The sequence below is a fragment of the Halictus rubicundus genome, chromosome 7 (genome assembly GCF_050948215.1).
Source record: "Halictus rubicundus isolate RS-2024b chromosome 7, iyHalRubi1_principal, whole genome shotgun sequence".
Taxonomy (NCBI): Eukaryota; Metazoa; Arthropoda; class Insecta; order Hymenoptera; family Halictidae; genus Halictus; species Halictus rubicundus.
Genome location: NC_135155.1, coordinates 3,991,516 through 4,010,776, shown reverse-complemented (window position 1 = coordinate 4,010,776; position 19,261 = coordinate 3,991,516). Strand labels below are relative to the sequence as shown.

The following is a 19,261-nucleotide window of genomic DNA, read 5'->3' as shown; positions in this document are numbered from 1 at the left end:
CCCCTGAATCCTTTATAGTTTAATTACAACAATTAACAAAAATATACATGCAGTACCTAAATGAGATACTATAGATAGTCAATCATTTTTAATATTAATTTTAGGCTATTTTATTACTAAATAAATTAAAGTACATTTATAATAGAACATATTTTTATTAAGGTTTACTAGATGCAAGCTCCTTAACGCGTGTAAGTATATCATCAGGCTTTAAGTTCTGTAGAGAAACACACTGCTCTTTTCCATATTCTGAAATATGTTATGAACATATTAATATAAAAGTTAATTATTGAATATGATTTGAATTTGTAATAATAAAGTTTGACTGGAACAGTTACAATAGATTTGTAATCTATAAGATTATGTAAAATATTTTTCCGTATCATTTACCATATCTTGCGTATAGAAACGGTTCAGTTGCAGAACATTCTCTAATTAAAATTGGAAACTGTGGATTACTCCTTTTAAGAGGTACATACTGCTGTTGGATAAAATCTCTGAAAAAATAGGTTAGGATTTAAACATCATAATTGTCGATAAATATTAAATTTTCTAATGATTCTAATTTCATATTTAGAAATAATATCGTTACCTAACACCTTGACTACTCGTAGATGTTTGACACAAAAGAATTCGTAACTCTTTTAAATGTGGACCAAATTTAACGGCAGCCATTTTTTATTACTGCACAGTGCGCACTGAGAAGACAGAATTGCAAAATGCTATTTATGAAGTTATGTATATAATTGAAAATTTTTAAAGTTACTTGTAGTCTAATAAGCCTTAATATTTTTTACAATGTTCTAAGCATTATGTAAATAATTTCAATCATTTCTTAAATTTAATTATTAATTGTAAATCATATTGTATTTTTTCTATACCACCTAACATAAGATACAACATACACATTATTATGCTGCAACAGACATATTCAATTAAAATGAGTCTTACTTGAATAAAAATTTAGTTAAATTAGAAAATCGAAATCGTAGAAATCGAGGTCTCAGTTTCGTTTTTAAATTGTTATCAATTCAAAATCTTTTCGGTGTGTTTGGATGGTATGAACGCAACAGTGGCGTGCGAAGTGGAAAACAAAAAGCAGACTACTCTTTGTTACTGTCAAAGGTGGCTGCTGTGATGTTTTCTTAGACTCTTAGACCATATGGTCTAAACTTGGACCAGACATGAGGTTTAGAGCTAGTTCAGACACGGCGGAATCAGCGCGTTTTCGACCGCGCAGTTTGAACAACGGATGGTAGGACCGCGCGGATAGGTTTGAACGAATATGAAGTAAATAAGCAAATCATTGATGTAAATAACTTCCGAATAGTTTTTAGAGTTTATTTAACAGCTTTTTCTAATAGGAGTGATTTTAGTTCCCGAGGCATTTCTTTCCTATTCATTCTCGCTGTTCCACATACGTTTGTTTGCATATTATGTAATTCGCGATCTCGCTCCCGCGACGGTCCTACATAGTTTTCATACAATCTCAGGTCCGTACCATATGAACTGCGCGTGGCGTATTAGGGCGACTCTCGTATCAATAGATTTCCACATTACTCATGCGATAAAATTTTACAAAGTAAACACAATTGATTTTTTTTCGATGGACACTGTAAAGCCAGTAGACGATTGACGGTACCAACGTCGGAGTAACGGACGTAATGTAGTCTGTAAATAGTCCGTTGTTTTGCCTGGGAAACATCTGCATGACTACCTCATGCGATAAAATTGCCAATGCGTTTTTTTTTGTCAGTGGTATCTCCTGTAGACCAATAATATACTATATACAATATAAATTACCACTTTCAGATGATCTTGAATTGAGAAATTTGGGTTCGTTTAACAGAAATGTTAATACGGAAAATTATTTTATTTAAATCCAAATACATATTAACAATAAGACTGTAGTTATGAAATAAGTAAAAGTAGCAACAGTAGCAATACTATCGTTTTGCAGGACATGTTGTTGACCTAGACTGTGTAATGAAAAAAAAACTTATTTGTGTATTTTTTGTACACTTTATTTATATATACTACACATGAATGTATATTACCTGTACATTTATTCAATGTTTTTTCGAGGGTACAAGTTAATTTAAATATACTCTAAATAGGATAATGTTATTATTGTTAAACATGAAATTCAAAAACTTTCCAATTACTTAGTTAAACCTTGAGGAAAAAGATTTTTTAAACTAGAAAATAATTTTTTTATTACCAACTCGTGTTGCTTCAAATACCCACATTATGATAAAACGAAAATTGTCGCGAACAAGATAAGTTATTAGCAGATTCAACGGACGGCTCCAAAAACTTTCAAGCGGTGTCGGACAACGTCTCCGCATGTGAACTATTAATATACTGCAAAAATATTCTTAATTTTCATTGCATTTTTATGCGATCGACATTACTGTCAAAGAAAACTTTTTGGAAAATATGCAGATCATAATACACACTTTTATTTGTTTCATAGGATTATTATAAGAAGTAGATAAAGCATTTATATATCATTGAGCAATATTCAAAAATTGACAATATATTGTTTGTATATCCAAGAAATTATCAATTAAAGTAGTGTACACATAAGATAGAATTAACAAAAATAAATACAACTTTTGTGTAAGAAATTTTTGAAACCTATTACACTTTGTATTAACTGTTATACGTTCATATTGATCCTAGAATTTTATATTATAAAAATACAAGCAATTTTTATTAATATCATCTTATGTTGAGCAAGCTTTATTACAATATCTTATTTCATTTATTTTATAGATACAGAAGTTTCTCTTTAATTTGTTTTAAAATGAAATACATTTGTATGATTTTGATCTTTTGAGTTTATTTTACAACACTTTGAAATATCTCTATTCATTTTGTTAAAAATGCAAACAGTTCACAATAAACAGCATATATGTTGAGAAAATATTCTGTTATATTAAAGTTTATAGCATACTTCTATTATATTATATACATATTCTTAATATTTATCATTTTGTACTAATATGAGAATAACTAAATTATTAATCATAGTTGCTTAAATAGATACCATTCTATAATTTTCTATAAGTAGAAATATAAATTTAAGAAGTGTACATTTTCAACAGTTTTAATTCTAAAAAACAGTGTCTAAAATCTAATGTAATTTTATTTACATGTCAATAAAAGTAGATTTTATATTATATTCATATAAACATTAAATAAATAATAAGTCTAATATCTATTTTAAATTTTAAATAAAATTTACAATCATTTGTTTCACAAGCCACGGATTCCAATTAATTTAAACAAATTTTAGTTCATAAATTAAATATTATGTATATTATTCATACATTTCGCATTTCTATTGTTATTCAAATATTTTTTCCTCCAGTTATTTATAAATGTGTTGTAAATAGGATTCCATCAGTAATTTCGTGTAATGCACATTTAAATACAGGTAATATTTAAAAAAAGAGGAATATATATACATTTACAATTTTATAAACATATAAATACTCATGTCTTACTAAACATAAGTATTCGTAACAGAAAATTATAAATAATTATAAGTAAAACTAAAGATATTTATCACATCATTGAAGATTAAATTATGTCATGATTTTAAGTATGTATAATATTTTACAATGGTTTATACTATTCTGCAATTTCTTATAGAATCAAAAATTCGTTGTTAAATTTGAAATCATTCACAACAGTGGTGAAGCGTATGTATGTATAATTACTTATTTATACCTTCAACTAAAAATATTACTATTCAACAATAATATAAAATAAAAATTCATCCAAAAAGTCATACGTTACAAAAATGTTTTATGTTCAATATGCAAATACGTTCTAAATATATTAATATACCAAATTTAATATACCCACATTTAATAAATATATTCATTAAAGTGGAAAATATATAAAGCATATACTGTTCATTCACTACAAATAAACTCATTGATTAGAAAAAAAAAAATAACTAATTGTCTCTCTTAATGATATATAATTTTGTAAGAAAAATGAAACATAAGCATATTTTTGCTAATACTTAATTAATTGTAGCTATTTTTAAAATAATATCTTTATTATAGGCTTTTTTTAAAGAAAAGACAACAGTCTTAACAATTGTTCTATTTTTATCATTTTAGACTTATCACATGTGGGTAATAGAAGTGCAACGAATAAGTGTTATGTTATTATGTCGTTATTTCAATAACTGAAATGAAATTTGAATTTTAAAAGAATGTATTAGGAAAATGAGTTTTACCTAATATTTTTTGTAAGATTACGCAATTATTGCAAAACAGTTAATTAAAGAATCTATCTGTAGTGAACAAGGAGGCAAATACTCAAATAATACTTGCTATACTATGTCTTTCTCGCCAATTTGCAATTTTTCATATCAAATACTCTTTTTGGTCTGCTAAAATCTCTTGTTTTTGATCCTAAATATTTTAGATACATAGTTATAAGATGTAGCGTATGGCACAACATATATTTTGACATAGAGGTACTTTTTTTGCAACACTACAAGCATACTTTTCTATGCAGGTATTAGAAAACGAAAACGTATAGTACACATATGTACAAGTTGAGTACGAAATGAAACTAATAATCGAAACATAGAAGAGTATTAAAATATGAAATATAACAGAAAATTACGAATTATGTTACAAATAAAAAATGGAATAAAATATTTTACTTTTACACGGGAAATAAATTTATTTATACTTACACAAACTTAGTTTTCTAAACTTTTTAAAATGGCATAATATAGATAATTTATTAGTGATAAAAATATATTTATTATTTTGTAATATAATTATAGATTAAAAACCATAACTTTTTATTTCAATAGTCGATAGATTATTCTGAAATTATAGAGATCGAGTTTTAGTATATTTGTTGCATAATATTGTAAGTACTAATGTACCTAACCTTTATTGTACTACATACCTTATATTAAACATGACATTTGACAATGTCATTTCAATTGTCACACATCAATTTGTATATCACTGTCTTCAGCTTCACTTTCAGTACTAATCATAGCATCTTCTCCTACTAACAAGGCGGCAGGTAGATTTTGTGGTACATTATCGATATCTAATCTTGGTGTTGAATAAACATTTAATACTTGAATTGTTGTTGGAGAAGTTGAAAGGCATTGTGGTACTGATCCTAATGGATCTGAATTTAATGTATCGCAGTCCAAAGGAGCTGACAGTTGTAACTGTAAATTATGTAACTCAGGTATATGTGGCCGAATCTGTAATGATATCAGTAATAAATGCTTAAAGAATTGTTTAAATTCATTTCTATTAATTATTGAAAATTTTGTATGTTACCTTTAATCCGTCTGCTGTGTGAGGATTTCTACAACCTCTGCATCTACACTCGACGCAAGGCTTACTTTCAACATAACAGGGACACCGTTGACCACAACAAGTTAGTTTTCCAGGTATTGCTGTAGCATTGCCGCATCTACATCCTTTTCTCTTACTTCGAGCAGAACTCGACCTTGGTTTCTTAAAGCCAGATGACTGCTCAAAATGAAACCAGTTCTATTACTGTTAATTATTATAAAATGTTGACATAAAAATAAGAATTGTAGACTAATACAGATGTAAGTAATATCCGATAAATACATACTACATATATAGTATTGTATAATGAAAACGACATATAATCTCTTATCTGCATTAATCTTAGTATGGGACCTATTAAAATATATATATATATACATATATATATATAAAATTTATTTAGATCTAATGTTAGTAATGAAATGTGTTAAGTATTAATTAAATTGTTTATATTACTAAAGATTGTTAAGTGATTAATGAAGATGTGTATAATTCAGCGTTTAAATAAAAGTTATAGTGCAATGTAAATATCCTGTAAGGCATAAGATTAATCGAATATCTATTAAAATTACTTTGCTGCCTTTTGAAGATTTTTTCTGAGAAGGGGTCCCATATTTAAGGTGGGAAGATGGAATACATTTTACCCCTCCTACAGAGCTGTGTTGACTTCCATCCATATCCTGCTGTCCTACTTCCGTATCTTCTGTAGCAGCTGCTTTCCGTTTTATTGTTATTTTGTTACCAGACCCAGCATACATCACAGAGTATATTGAAGATCCATTTGATACAGTACGAATAGTAGGAGATTCTATGCAATATATAAATTAATTGCATATATTAACAAGTTTTCATTGTTTTTTCCTTCTTTTTTGTACAAGTTATTAACATATTTCAAAATAAATATATAATTCTCTTAAATAATAGTTTTGAAGTGAAAGAAAGTAAATAAAAAAAGAAATTTAATTTCTTTAATAAAGTGTTCAATACATTATCCACACAGAAAAAAATTAAATTAAATTAATCTCGAGAAATAAGAAAGTTGTGAATGAAGCAAATCATATTGAGACTACCGAGATAATTGATCAAAAAAGGTGGAGAAACTGAAACCTTATTTATAGCTGTATAAAACATTTTCATTAATATAAATAGTTTCTCATCAAAAGTTTTGATATACATATTTGAAGAATACTATACATGTATTTCGTCCGTTTGATTGCTCCTTAGCTGATACTTAAGATCTGTTTCTCTCTCTCATATTATTTAATTCAAAACATCAACTATTCCCCGAACATTTATTTCACACATAGTTCAATTTGAGAGACTTCTAACTTGCTTCTATTGATCATGTGTGGTAGGAGAGATTGTTTCTAGTTATGCGAAACTAAAGTCTATAAATATTTTTGAGAAAATCAGAAAATTTAGATTAATGCTTTTTACAAAATATCCAATTTTATTCTACATGGTTTAGAATGTGAAAAAGTTATTATATTTTGAAGTTCTTCTTATCCTTCTTAGTATATATTATACATATATACAACGTTTTAACAGCCTTTGAAATAATAAAAAATTCTTCTATAACCATTTTTTTTCAAAATTTAATAGCTATGTGTTTCTTTCTATATGTATATATTCTAACATTTAGCAATATACTTTATGGTATAAAATTATTACATAATGTTGTACAGGATGTTAGAAAATTCACAGAATAGGGTAGGAATTTAACGCCTGAAGTGATCCACAGAAATCAAGAAAGTGGTCCAAAAAGTCGATGTTACTGGTAAATAATAGTTTTTTATTTTAAAAATGTAAAAAACAAGTAAACAATAGCGTATAGAATACATGAATTTTATTTATTACATTTTTAGGTTCAATGTAAACTACAACAACTAGAAGGAGAAAATGAACTATTATACCTGCTAGTACTGCATCGTTTAAATATTTCATTTTTAATCATTTCTAATTGGAAGATAATAAAATTAAATTTATCTTTAAGAAAATTGGAAAGAACATCCATATAAACAATATTATTTTATTTATTAAATTTTGATTGTCCAACTTGTTCTTGATACTATAAATAAATAAGCCATTCGTACATTACATTTTAAATATCGTAATTTGTGCTCATGATTAAAAGTATTAATTTTTACTACAAATACGTTTAAATACCTGTTTATACTTTAGATTTAAATTTAATGATTTAAACATACATTTTTTATAATCTTATTAGATCACATTGTCTTTTCGTAATACTAAATAAAATATTGAAATATAGAAAGTAAACATATACATTACTCCGTTAAATAGTAATAAATAAAAAAAAATGACCATAAGAAAGATTAATTCCTTCATTATTATGTCTATGTTTTCGAATATTATAAATGTTCGTATAGCTTCTTCTTTATATATCACATTTTATATGAATAAAATTATAATATAAATAATGAGAATACATTTATTTATTTATAAATAAGCAATATACTATACCAGATATACTTTGTGATATTGTTTCAGAACTTTGTATCGTGTTTCCTTGGGTCTGGGTTGAAGTTGTACTTGTGTAAACACATGGTAAAATACTATACGCAGATTTTGACAAACCAGCAGTACTTTTAAATTCATCTTTGAAGCCAGAACCTTCTTGTATAAGTTCCATAAGACTGGTAACACCAATAGCTGATGCACTATTGCCTGTTTTATTGGAAGACACTGAAAGTATTAAACTTCGATAAATGTTTGTGTTTGTCAAGTATTCACACAGTTTTTTATAACACTGTAACAATATTCGTAATTGGACATTTTCGACATATTTGTCATAGTCCTTGCACCAACCACACGAAGGTTTAAGTTTTTTACGTCCACCTCTACACCCACGACACACATGATGTTGACAATTAGTTTCAGTCGGCGTATGAGGTTCAATTAATAAATTTGAACACACAGTACAACTAAGGCTTTGTCGCAAATAAGGAACTAGCCTATATAGATCTGTCCACGAATTTGGATCATCAGCGTCTGCTTGTAAAACTAACCGACACGTCGATACGTACAGACTCGTGGCGTTCATTTTTTGCCAAATTTTCCACGAGCAATACGTATTATTACACCGGGAACTTAACTAAACAAAGCAACACGACATTGTCAATACACACAAACAAAACATCAGCCATATTTAATTTTCTATCGTTTACATTCATAGGGGGCTCTTTGAAAGTACTTCGATTATCAGTTATAAACAGATAGGAAAATTCTGCGCTGAAAAGATTTACACGCCATCTAAGAATATATTTGTATAACCTCAGAATTCCGTACATCCAATACGCATGCCTACACAAATTTGTATGTCATGAACATATATTAGGATTGGGCGATTCTGAATCGATTTTTTCGAAGCGATTTTCAATTTTTTTTAAATCGATTTTAGGATATTCGATTTTGAAACGAATTGATTTTTTTGAGTTATTAATCGATCTTCGATTCAAGAATTTTTGATATAAGGAAAGATGTTTCTCTGGAAAAGGAAGATTCTCTACCAATACAAAAAAGTACTAAGTCTTCAAACGATTTATAGTATTTCCATGAGAATTTGGTCGACTGACTTCAAGAAACACGTGATGATGATGGAGATATGCCAACTGATTTAGAACACTTTCTGAAACATCCAACAATTGACTTGGACCATGATCCAATAAGTTTTTTGAAGATAGTTAATAATTTTGGATAAGTTAATTTATCCATCACTGAATGTCGTGGCTGCCCAATATTTACCCATTGTAGATATGTCTATACCATCAGAGAGATTATTCTCAAAAGCCGGGAACATTAATAGTTACAGAACGGAATCGTATATCACCAGACCATTATTGTTAATCCTTCCTTTATTCAAATTGTAATTTTACAATACAAATTTACAATACAAAAGTTTATATACAGTATCTCATCATGAGATACTATTGGTATCTCGATAGTGCTATAAAAGTTATACATTGAGATAGTCGATATATTAAATAGTCGATAGTATGTCGCGACTAAATAGTAAGTAGTCGATAGAACCCATCACTAGTATCCTCAGACCGGAGGCTGCATAAAAGAAGCAGAAGGGGACGAGGAGTGGGCAGGCGGGTAGTCTGATTTTGACCACGAGATCCAAACATTACGACGAGCAGATTTTATTCCAGAAGCATAGAGTCCATATCTAAGAGCATAGTTAATAAAGTTTACGTTCATTTTAAAGTTACAATCTTTGTCAAAAGTTTATTTTCCGCGCGGCTTCCACAAGCAGAGTGCTTCAGCGTGTTTCAGCGCTTCACGGACACCCGAACCTGCCAAAAATCCCTAAATCCCACCACACGGCTACGTAACAGTTGAAATAAAAACGCGATGCTAACAAGAAAAAACTATATACTAAGAACCGCTATTCTTTCGAAGAATCCGTAGTTAAAAACGCACTAATTTTCTACTAACGTATTTAATCATCTGTTTGAAAGATACGATCATGATAATTTGTAAACATGTTGAAACGTGTTCTTTACAAGTTTGGTTTAAATGATAAATAAAGGTTGTAGCATAAAGTACCAAACGTATAGGAATTTTATATATGTTGTTTTCCTATCCTTACTTCTGACTTTAAAAATCAAATTTTAGAAATGGTTGCCAAATACCGGTTTCGCGCGGAACGATATTTCTCATTATCAATCTTGTAAAGTATTTATATATAACAAAGACACATATATTCAACTATCGGAATGCATCCGTGAGAATAATTTGTGTTATATATACTTCACATGAAAATATTCCTATATTTTTACGAAATTTTTTATTGAATGAATGTCAATTACAGGAATTCAGCTTTATAAGAAAGATTTACATACTGCAATAGTTTTAATGTTACCTTCATTTAGGCGACATTTTAATTATTTTAACTACTCGGGATATTCAAATTGAACAAAATGGAAAAATACCAGTCTATGAGAACATTTATATCTGCAGTTGTTGAATATACCAAGCATCCAAGTGAAACAACTGCCTCAGTTTTACAACGAAATCTTGGTGTAAGTTACAACTGATTTGTATTTATATATCTCAAATAACATAATTTTTAAACTAAATTATCGACATAAAAACGTTAAAGAAGAAGTAAAACATTTAATAAAGTAATAATAACAGAGTAATAATATTTAGAACATGAATTGCTTTTCACAATAAACATTTCTTTAATAGGTAATAAGTGTTTCATTGGATTTAAGCATATTTGACCCTGGAACCAGTGTAGCTGCAGAATTTTATGTTAGTCTACACGAGCTTATGAATTCTTTGGCATCTAGGACTACCTTAATTTGGAGTGCAGTTGATGTTTTACAAAATGCCTGTCGTAATGCGGCTGCTAGACAAGCTCTAATTCACACTTATAAATTTGCACCCATATTGGCAAGACTATTGGAGGTACGGATGAATAAACTGATATAGAAGAAACACACATGATGAAGTAAAAAATATATGTATTTTGACATGCATTTTCATTTAAAGATTTTTTTAGGCTAACTTAACAACAGAGAAAAGAATAAGAGTACTAAAATTACTTCAAGAATTAACGTATGGAATAAAAATTTCTTGGCAAGAAGCACATTTACCTTACTTAATATCCATATTGACACAATGGGTAACACAATCGAAGGAAGAAGACATTATTGCTCTTTCGCTTGGTGTATTAGTGAACCTTTGTTACAAAAATCTTCCAGCAGTATATACTTTAATGAGAACAATTGACACAAAAGCATTTATAAGGACATTGCTGAAACTGCAACACTGTAGTGTTAACATCAGTGTACAGTGTTGCAAACTTTTAATTATATTAGAGCATACAAATACGAACATCTCAGAAAAATACATTTTAGATTTTGCTGCTGTCACATTTAGCAGTCTTATTGATGCAATGAAACAGAGAGATGTTCTGCTGCTCAGACATATTACAGACTTCTTCAATGATGTTGGGCAAAATGTACATTCCCATGCTGTACTACTTACATATACACAGTAAGTTATCAACTGACGTATGTATGCTTTAAAATTTGCTTTGTTATACTAATTCATTTTCTTTTGTTAATTAGATATGGCAAGGACGTTGAAAATGTATTGTCCACATTAGAAGATAATGCAGATCCAGAATGTGTTGCCCTAATGATGGAATTTTTAGCATCATTAGTAAAATTAAAATTATCTGCCTTAGTACCTTTGTATCCTTTATGTGTAAAGACAGCTATGACATGGGTACCTGTAGAACAGGTGTGTTGTAATTTTAAAATATGACTTCTTTCATGCGTTAACGTCTTACTATAAATAGCTAACGTTTATTTTATTAAACTAGGTATGCTCGAAAGCATTGACTTTAATTAGAGTCACTGTAATTGATGCACGACGTACTAAAACATCCTCTGAAGTATTAGCAGAACTAGATGCTTCTGTCTTAATGCTTATCATTAATTCAGAAAAAGGTGGAATTCAAAGTATGCAGGAACTGAGTTTAGAAACAGAAATAAGACTAGCAGAGTTAATGCAACTATTTCAAGAAATGGTTAAAACTCCTGCACTTAGGACTAAAGTTATGCAGTCTTTGAGTGAACAAACAGTATACAAATTATTGAGTCCATTGTTGGATTCTGAAACATGTACAACTGATGATTTTCCTGGAAAATACATTCAAGTACAATCTTCTCTTTAATATGTAATACTACCGTAGTAGTCCTAAATTCTAGATGATTATTAATTTAAAATCAAATTTTCCAGAATCCTAATACAAATCTAAGTATTCATGCATTAGCTTTAACAGCTGATTTGGCAGCTAATAATTCCAATTGGCTAACGTTGTATTCCGAGTTACTTCGAAAAAGACAAATTCAAATGACAATGGCACATGCATTATTTATTGGTGATGCTGATGTCAAACAGAAGGTTTTACAGTTGACGTCAACTGTAGGATTTCCTCAGGAATGGTAAAATTATCTAAATATAAAAACTAAATATAAAATATAAAAACCTCTGACAAAAAATTATAATTTAAGTACAACTACCATTATATTTCACTATTAATGAGAATAGGTCACAGCACACATTTCCGTTTTAGATTCTTAAAAAGTGAAAATTGACATTGGTAACTATGGTGCTGTGACCTTGTCTTTAAAATTACCAGAGTTTTATAATAAGTTATTTTAATCAGGACTGATAATAACTCTAAACACATCAATTGTATTTCATGTTTTTTCGTGATAAGTGTTTCCGCGGTGGCGCTCTGTATGAAACAGTTGGAACCTCTGATATTGGTACAAAGTACTTCTGGTATGGTAGCAAGTATTGGAAGTAAGATGTCTATCAATTCTAATAGTGAAATGGCTCCACTTTTTTCTTTTGCACAAGAAGAACGTCTTGATGCTTTCTTAGCAAAATTAAAAAAAGCTCACGAGTCAAATCAAATGAGTGACATTACTACATCAGCAGTCATGGAATTGTATGAATACAAGGTATAACATTCTACATGTTGTACTTTACTTCCCTAAAAACAAGGGATACTTTGTACTTACTTCTCTTTTTTTAAGTTAGCAGCAATGAGACATGCAGAACGTGCAATGCAATCCAGTTTAGAAGCAGCAAACAATCATGGCATTAGTTTGCAACATAGACTTGCACAAGTAGTGGCTGAGTCAAGCCGTTTACATCAAATGCTGTATGACACGCAACAATGTTTGGAAGGAGTAAAGTCTACATTAACGGTAAAACTTGCTGAAGCTGAGGAACAAAGTAAAAAAGCAGTAGCTGTTAAGAAACAGGTTGATATTTTAATTCGTATAATTGTAGAAATGCAAAATTTGCTTGAAAGTATAAGGAGTAACTTTATTTGTAGGAAATCGAAGGGTTAAAAAAGATAGTAAATGAAAAGTCTGCGAACATTGAACATCAAAAAATATTAATATCACAGTACAAACATGAATTAGAATGTAGTATTAATCGGACCGAAGCATTAACTAAAAAAATAAAAGAATTGGAAGCGGAATGCGCGAATGCAAATGCAAGAACTACAGAAATGGCCAACAAGAATCATGAGCTGAGTAAGGTTCTTCATAAAATGCAAGATCAACTTAATAAGAAGGAACAGGTATGTATATAGAATATAGAAGTTAAAATATTATTGGAACAGTTTTATTATTATTTAATTTTCAACAGGTGATAGAATTGAAACATGCGGAAATACAGTCCAATCAAAAAGATATTTCTGCGCTAAAGCAAGAAACACAACAGCTATCGCAATTAGTACATACGTATGAACAGACTATTGCAGAAAGAGAGGAAAGCCTCAGGAAGTTGAGAGGAGAATTGACGGATTTAAGCCGCATGAGAGATATGATTTTCGAACTTACTGCGAAGAAAAAAGAAGACTTGAACACAAGCTAACACCTACTGCAACTTTTTAAAATGCAACTAATTCTTGAAATTATCAAAGCACTTTGATAGCAATATTCGAAAAAATATCTTATTTGTATCACATTTTCCTTCTATATATTTTTAACAAAATTTACAAAAAATACATTGCATTATATTATATGTACTTCTATGTATATCAAAGAACTAGCAACTGGTTATACGGTTCTTTTTGTAAATATAAGTTTTGTCGTTTATATCAGTTGCGTGTTATTTCCACATGCAGTTATGATTTTGTGCTTAACATAAGAGAAAATAAGAAATATAGTTGTATAGGGTGTAAAGTAATTATATGTCGCAACATTAACCTTGACTTTGAATTTCAAGGTTAGAAGGTTAATGTTGCAGCATCATTTTTACATCAATGTCCACCAAACCGAGGCTGTAAAATCACGCTATGATAGTTACGACATATAATTTCTTTACACCCTGTACATGAAATAGATAGGTACAACGGTACAATAATCATTTTTCTCTTTCATTTAATACGTTTTGTAAAATCGCTTACGTTATGTACGAACAATTTCAACGATTGAATATAACTATTTGAATCTTGAGTAAAATTAAATATTCACATATTTGATATTTTATTTTTTATTTTTCTTTCCATTTAAAAAAAAAACATAAATGACATCATCTAAACTAAATTACTTCTAAATCATTATATGAATAATGATTTCATTCATATCTGTGGGTTTCCATTATAAAAGTATTTATTTTATTGACATAGTAGTATCTTATATACTGTACGTACGTCAGGTTTGTTGATATTCTTACATTTCTTATACAGGAATTTTTTCATTGCTACTTTAAAAATATATGTACCATCTTAGTATTGGTTGTTACCACGAAAAGTGTAAAGATGAAATTTATATTTCGCATAGAAGATATTTCAATCATGTACACTGTTCGTATACGACTACGTACGTATAAGAGTACATACCAATAAGAGATATTTCTATTACCTTTCATTGTTATAAAAACTAAAATGTAATTCATCTACGAGTCATATTTCTGCTTTATGCCAATTACATTTAGACAATTGCTTTTAGTTATATATAAAATTCCTACGTACAAACAAGCCTATAAATTTTTTGAACGTTTTTATATATAATTATAAAAAATACTTGCAATAATTTGCGCTTCTTCGTCGCACGATTAAAGTAAGTTATATTACTTTTTCTACAGTTAAGATAACATTAATTTTAAAGTTATATTACATTGTCTTGTGAATAGCTTCTTTGGAATGTCAAATGCAGAGTATTTGCAATACTTTGTCAACATAGTAACAAAGATAGGTGTATACAAAATTTATAATAATTGCTATTTAGCAAAAAATGGTAATAAATGTTAATATGACGAACTACTTAGTAAAAAGAATAAATTTGAAGCTAAATTTATGATTACTTAATTGAAAGTAATAATGGAAATTATTGACACGAATAGATTTGATCAGTCCAAAGCCTCTTTGTCCACAAGCAAATCGAAATGAAAAATTTGTGCCTATACAACCTAAATTATTAGTGTTTTGTCAATGTACTAAAATGAACTAAGCGCTACTCTGTCTAGTGATAAATTATTTTCCACATTGAATATTTCGCGTCTAATAAAACTTTGTCATCAACTACTACCTTTACTCCACGGTTGTTCCTTGGCAGATGCAAAGATTAAGTAAAAACAGTTGGTTGCTATGTTTATCCCTGCTGCCAACCAGAATACTGTGTGCCAACGTGCTAGCGTTTCCTGTAAAAATTGATTTCTGGTATAATTATGCTTAAAATTTTCTGTAAAAAATATGCATTTAATTATGTAACAATATACTAACATGTCCTTGAACTATTCTTCCAATAACATATGGTGCTAAAAATCCACAAGCATTCGATACAGCATTTGTAAGTCCGTAAAGAGTTCCTGCATATCGTGGTGCCAAAGCAATGTGATTCATTTGGTTTCCAGAATAAACTGCACCCTGCAAGGAACCTAAGCCAGCGAGCATCATCATTACAGTCATACGATCGCATTCAGCCCAGATAGCACCAATAAAACTGAGACTGGGTCCTAAGGAAGCCACTGTATTCCACAATTTGAATGATGCTAAAGGAGATATAAGCTGACGGGCAAGAAGGGCATCTGCAAAACTTGATATACCAAGTCCAACCAACCAAGAACTTAAATAAGGCAGTGCCGACAGAAATGCATCCTGTTGAACATCAAAATGCAAAATTTTATCCATATATGTTGGCAACTCAGTTAAAAGAGTATAAAATGCCCATGACTGTCCACATTGTGTTATCGCTATAGCCCATATGGGTAACGATGTGAAAATTGATAGCCAAGGAACTCCTGCATCGTTCGCCTGTTTTTATACAAATTGAATTAGACTATATAGACTAGGAAAATCAATATACAATTTAAATAATTAAAAGTAAACGATGAACCTCATCCTTTTTTTCCACACTAGCTTCGATGTATGATCTTTCCAGGGGATCAATTCTTGTATGCAATGCTGGTGTATCAAACACAAAAATTAGCCAAAATGCATACCATATAATGCCAAGTCCTCCAAACAAATAAAATGCAAGTGGCCATCCACCCCAAAGTTCTAATGAACACAACCATCCGCTCACTGGTAATGATATAACAGTTCCAAAATTTGATCCTATATCAAATCAATTGTAATTACTAATTACTCATCATTGCAAATTCAATACCAAGACATATAAAAATTATATTCATTAGTAATGAATATTTAATTTTAATATTAATATCAAATTGCATATATTATATAAAAAATATTTAAACTAAGACAGTACCTGCATATACTACAGCAGCGAATTTACTTCTTTCCAAAGGAGGTACCCAGTGTGCTAACATGCTATGCATTGCGGGGAATGTTACACCCTATTTAAAAAATAATGAACTTTTAAATTATTATATTTCAAAATTAATTAGGTCTTTTTTGTCTTCGAAGAAAGATTTTACCTCTGTAAATCCTTCTGCTGCTCGTACAGCTAAAAATGGAGCCAATCCTGCGTATGCTGCAAAAGGACTAATTACAGTCAATACTGCAGTAAGGAATATACCTAATCCATAAATTAATTTTCCTCCATATTTTTCAGCCATTCTGCCACCTGGTACATTTGTAATGACATAGCCAAGAAAGAAAGCACCTAATATAACACCTTGGGTTTTTTCATCCCAAGCAAACTCTCCTGCACTCTGTTATTTTAAACAGAATTTAAAGAACATATTAAATGAATGAATAGATTTGTTTCAAAAACTGAAAAGTAATACTAAAATGTTTCATGCTATCAAGAGTATAATGAATATACAGGAACAGTGAGATAATGATAAAGGATGTAGATTTGCAATGTGCATTACATCAACGTGCTTAGGTCATATCAATAGTGATAAAACTATGAGTAATATGTATGATAATGGAATCACAATTAATGTTGACACTTGATCCGTATCAACATTACACGTATAAAATATACCACATTATAGATTCAAATTATAAATACTAGAATCACACATTAAATAATGGAAAAATTTCCTAGGACTCACTGGAATAAATGTCCCATTAATTGGCTTTTCTTTAGGGCAAACATCGGTAGTATTATCATCATCAGTATGCGGTATAGCCGTCTGATTAACCATTGAAACAATGGCAACAGATAAGTTTACTCTCATGGCATATACTAAAGCAAACCCTAGGAATCCTAAAAACCCTAATGTATACCGTGCTTTTATGCATGATTTTGTATCTGATGGTACTTCGGATAGAGTATCTGAAAAAAAATTACACAATTCAATGTAGGAAATTCTTCGTATAATTCATAATAATTTAATAATTACAATGATTATATCGTCACATATTGACGTGTACATTCTATGACTAATAGTAAATACAACATGAAACACTAATTGAAACATAAAAATTATAATAAATAAAAAATATGGTGGCAGTTTTTAAATGCATTATGTAGTAAAACCAAAAAATCAAAAGTTGCAACACATTCTACATGTATTTGACGTCACGGTCTTTATCTATAAATATTTATATTTTGTTTCCTTCATAAACGCTTAAACAACAAACTATTAAAAAGGTATAATTATTTTTATTAACCTAACGCATCCTCCGATAATACACTGTAAGATCTCTGGTTCTTTCTCATGTTCAACATCTAATACCGCGAATTTAATAACACTGTCTATTGCGAAACTTTCTACTCGCGTATTGCACTATAATCGTAATGCATGTTGTTAAAAAGAAAACAACCATGAAATGTGAAGAAAATTCAAATACTACCAATAAATTGAATTCAGACGAAGAAACGCACCGAAAACTCTAACAAATGACAATGCCAGAGAATACTTGCGCATCCTTCTGTCAGGCTTTTGTTTCCAAACAATGTCTACTCACGATTCACAAGTAACATCGTTAAAATCATAAAAATATAAGAAAACATTTTTCTGCAGGAAAATTAATATGTAGAGATAAATAAAGGAACAAAAAATAAAAGACAGACCTCTTTCTAAGGAATCGTTAATGCACAGAGGCTGGTCATCTCTCGAGACACTAGGATCCAGCACTGACATGTTGCTTGTGCACTATTTTACAGTAATTAAACAGTTTTACAATATTTCTGTCGCTATCCAGGCATCGACATTAAATTTTCGTTTTGCGCGATTGCGGTTTGTTGCTTCGTGACATTAATATGATAATCATACGAATCGTTGATATTTTAAACAGAAATTTAATTTGAATTTTAGCACTGACAGAATGCTCCTGAACTAGCACCGTCGTCTGCTCTCAGACGTTAGACTGGCGCGAATTACTGCGTACTCACGTCATTCGAAACTAACACCAATTTAACTCCATTGTGTATCCAGTATTCATATACGAGCGCGCAGGCGCATTGTTTTTCTTTAACTTTCTACAATTACAGAACTAGGTACCAGGTACGTAATGAGTAATGATGGACAATTGAGATATTAGGAAGCATCAACATTTAATAACAACATTGCAACTTATAACTGTACAAGCAAAATGGACGACAAGACGGAGCGTGTGTGACTGCTTTATTATATAATAGAATATTTCTTATTCTGTAACTTTAAAAATTTGGGCTTGAACGATCATATTACTCTCTAAAATTTTAGTTCACAGGAATATAAGAAATTGTAAACTGAATAGTTTTTAGCGCTACAGGCATTTATTTTAACATATATTAATAATGTATAACAACAATGCAACTGCATTCACATCCTCTTATTGCCTATTTTAGAGACTTCATTTTCAATATAAACGATTTCTTACTAAACTATTGTATTCATATACTTATTAATAATGTTTGGTGTTTAAAGATGTTCACAAACATTATAAATTACATAAATTTGACTAATTGTCTAAACAGCTAATAAGAGTAGTATAC

General features: G+C 29.7%; 3 protein-coding genes across 6 annotated transcripts; 1 reads left to right on the top strand and 2 right to left on the bottom strand.

Moving 5' to 3' along the window:
- Positions 1-75: 75 nt before the first annotated feature.
- Positions 76-698, bottom strand: Nd-b8 (NADH dehydrogenase (ubiquinone) B8 subunit). The gene is made up of 3 exons (XM_076790171.1): positions 593-698; positions 391-497; positions 76-249 (listed from the first exon to the last, which is right to left on the bottom strand). The coding sequence occupies exons 1-3, from the start codon at positions 673-675 to the stop codon at positions 158-160; spliced, it is 282 nt and encodes a 93-aa protein (XP_076646286.1). The 5' UTR covers positions 676-698; the 3' UTR covers positions 76-157.
- An 875-nt stretch (positions 699-1,573) lies between these two features.
- On the bottom strand, positions 1,574-18,692 carry Mfs10 (major facilitator superfamily transporter 10). 4 transcript variants are annotated; one of them, XR_013082502.1, is made up of 13 exons: positions 18,356-18,691; positions 17,391-17,614; positions 16,806-17,042; positions 16,637-16,724; positions 16,262-16,482; positions 15,649-16,179; positions 15,455-15,566; positions 7,842-8,063; positions 5,930-6,165; positions 5,340-5,534; positions 5,129-5,260; positions 4,948-5,052; positions 1,574-4,862 (listed from the first exon to the last, which is right to left on the bottom strand). XR_013082502.1 is itself a non-coding variant. In XM_076790217.1 (12 exons), the coding sequence occupies exons 1-11, from the start codon at positions 18,423-18,425 to the stop codon at positions 4,988-4,990; spliced, it is 2,337 nt and encodes a 778-aa protein (XP_076646332.1). In that variant the 5' UTR covers positions 18,426-18,692; the 3' UTR covers positions 1,574-4,862; positions 4,948-4,987. The 4 variants fall into 4 exon arrangements, 3 of the variants coding, with proteins under 3 accessions (XP_076646332.1, XP_076646330.1, XP_076646333.1); XM_076790217.1 differs by having other exon boundaries at positions 4,948-5,260; positions 6,002-6,165; positions 18,356-18,692; XM_076790215.1 differs by having other exon boundaries at positions 4,948-5,260.
- LOC143355425 (uncharacterized) lies at positions 9,994-14,510 on the top strand. Its single transcript, XM_076790214.1, has 11 exons — positions 9,994-10,107; positions 10,195-10,405; positions 10,575-10,796; positions 10,891-11,387; positions 11,462-11,636; positions 11,719-12,054; positions 12,138-12,343; positions 12,622-12,868; positions 12,944-13,174; positions 13,249-13,500; positions 13,569-14,510. The coding sequence occupies exons 2-11, from the start codon at positions 10,304-10,306 to the stop codon at positions 13,794-13,796; spliced, it is 2,496 nt and encodes an 831-aa protein (XP_076646329.1). The 5' UTR covers positions 9,994-10,107; positions 10,195-10,303; the 3' UTR covers positions 13,797-14,510.
- Positions 18,693-19,261: the final 569 nt, after the last annotated feature.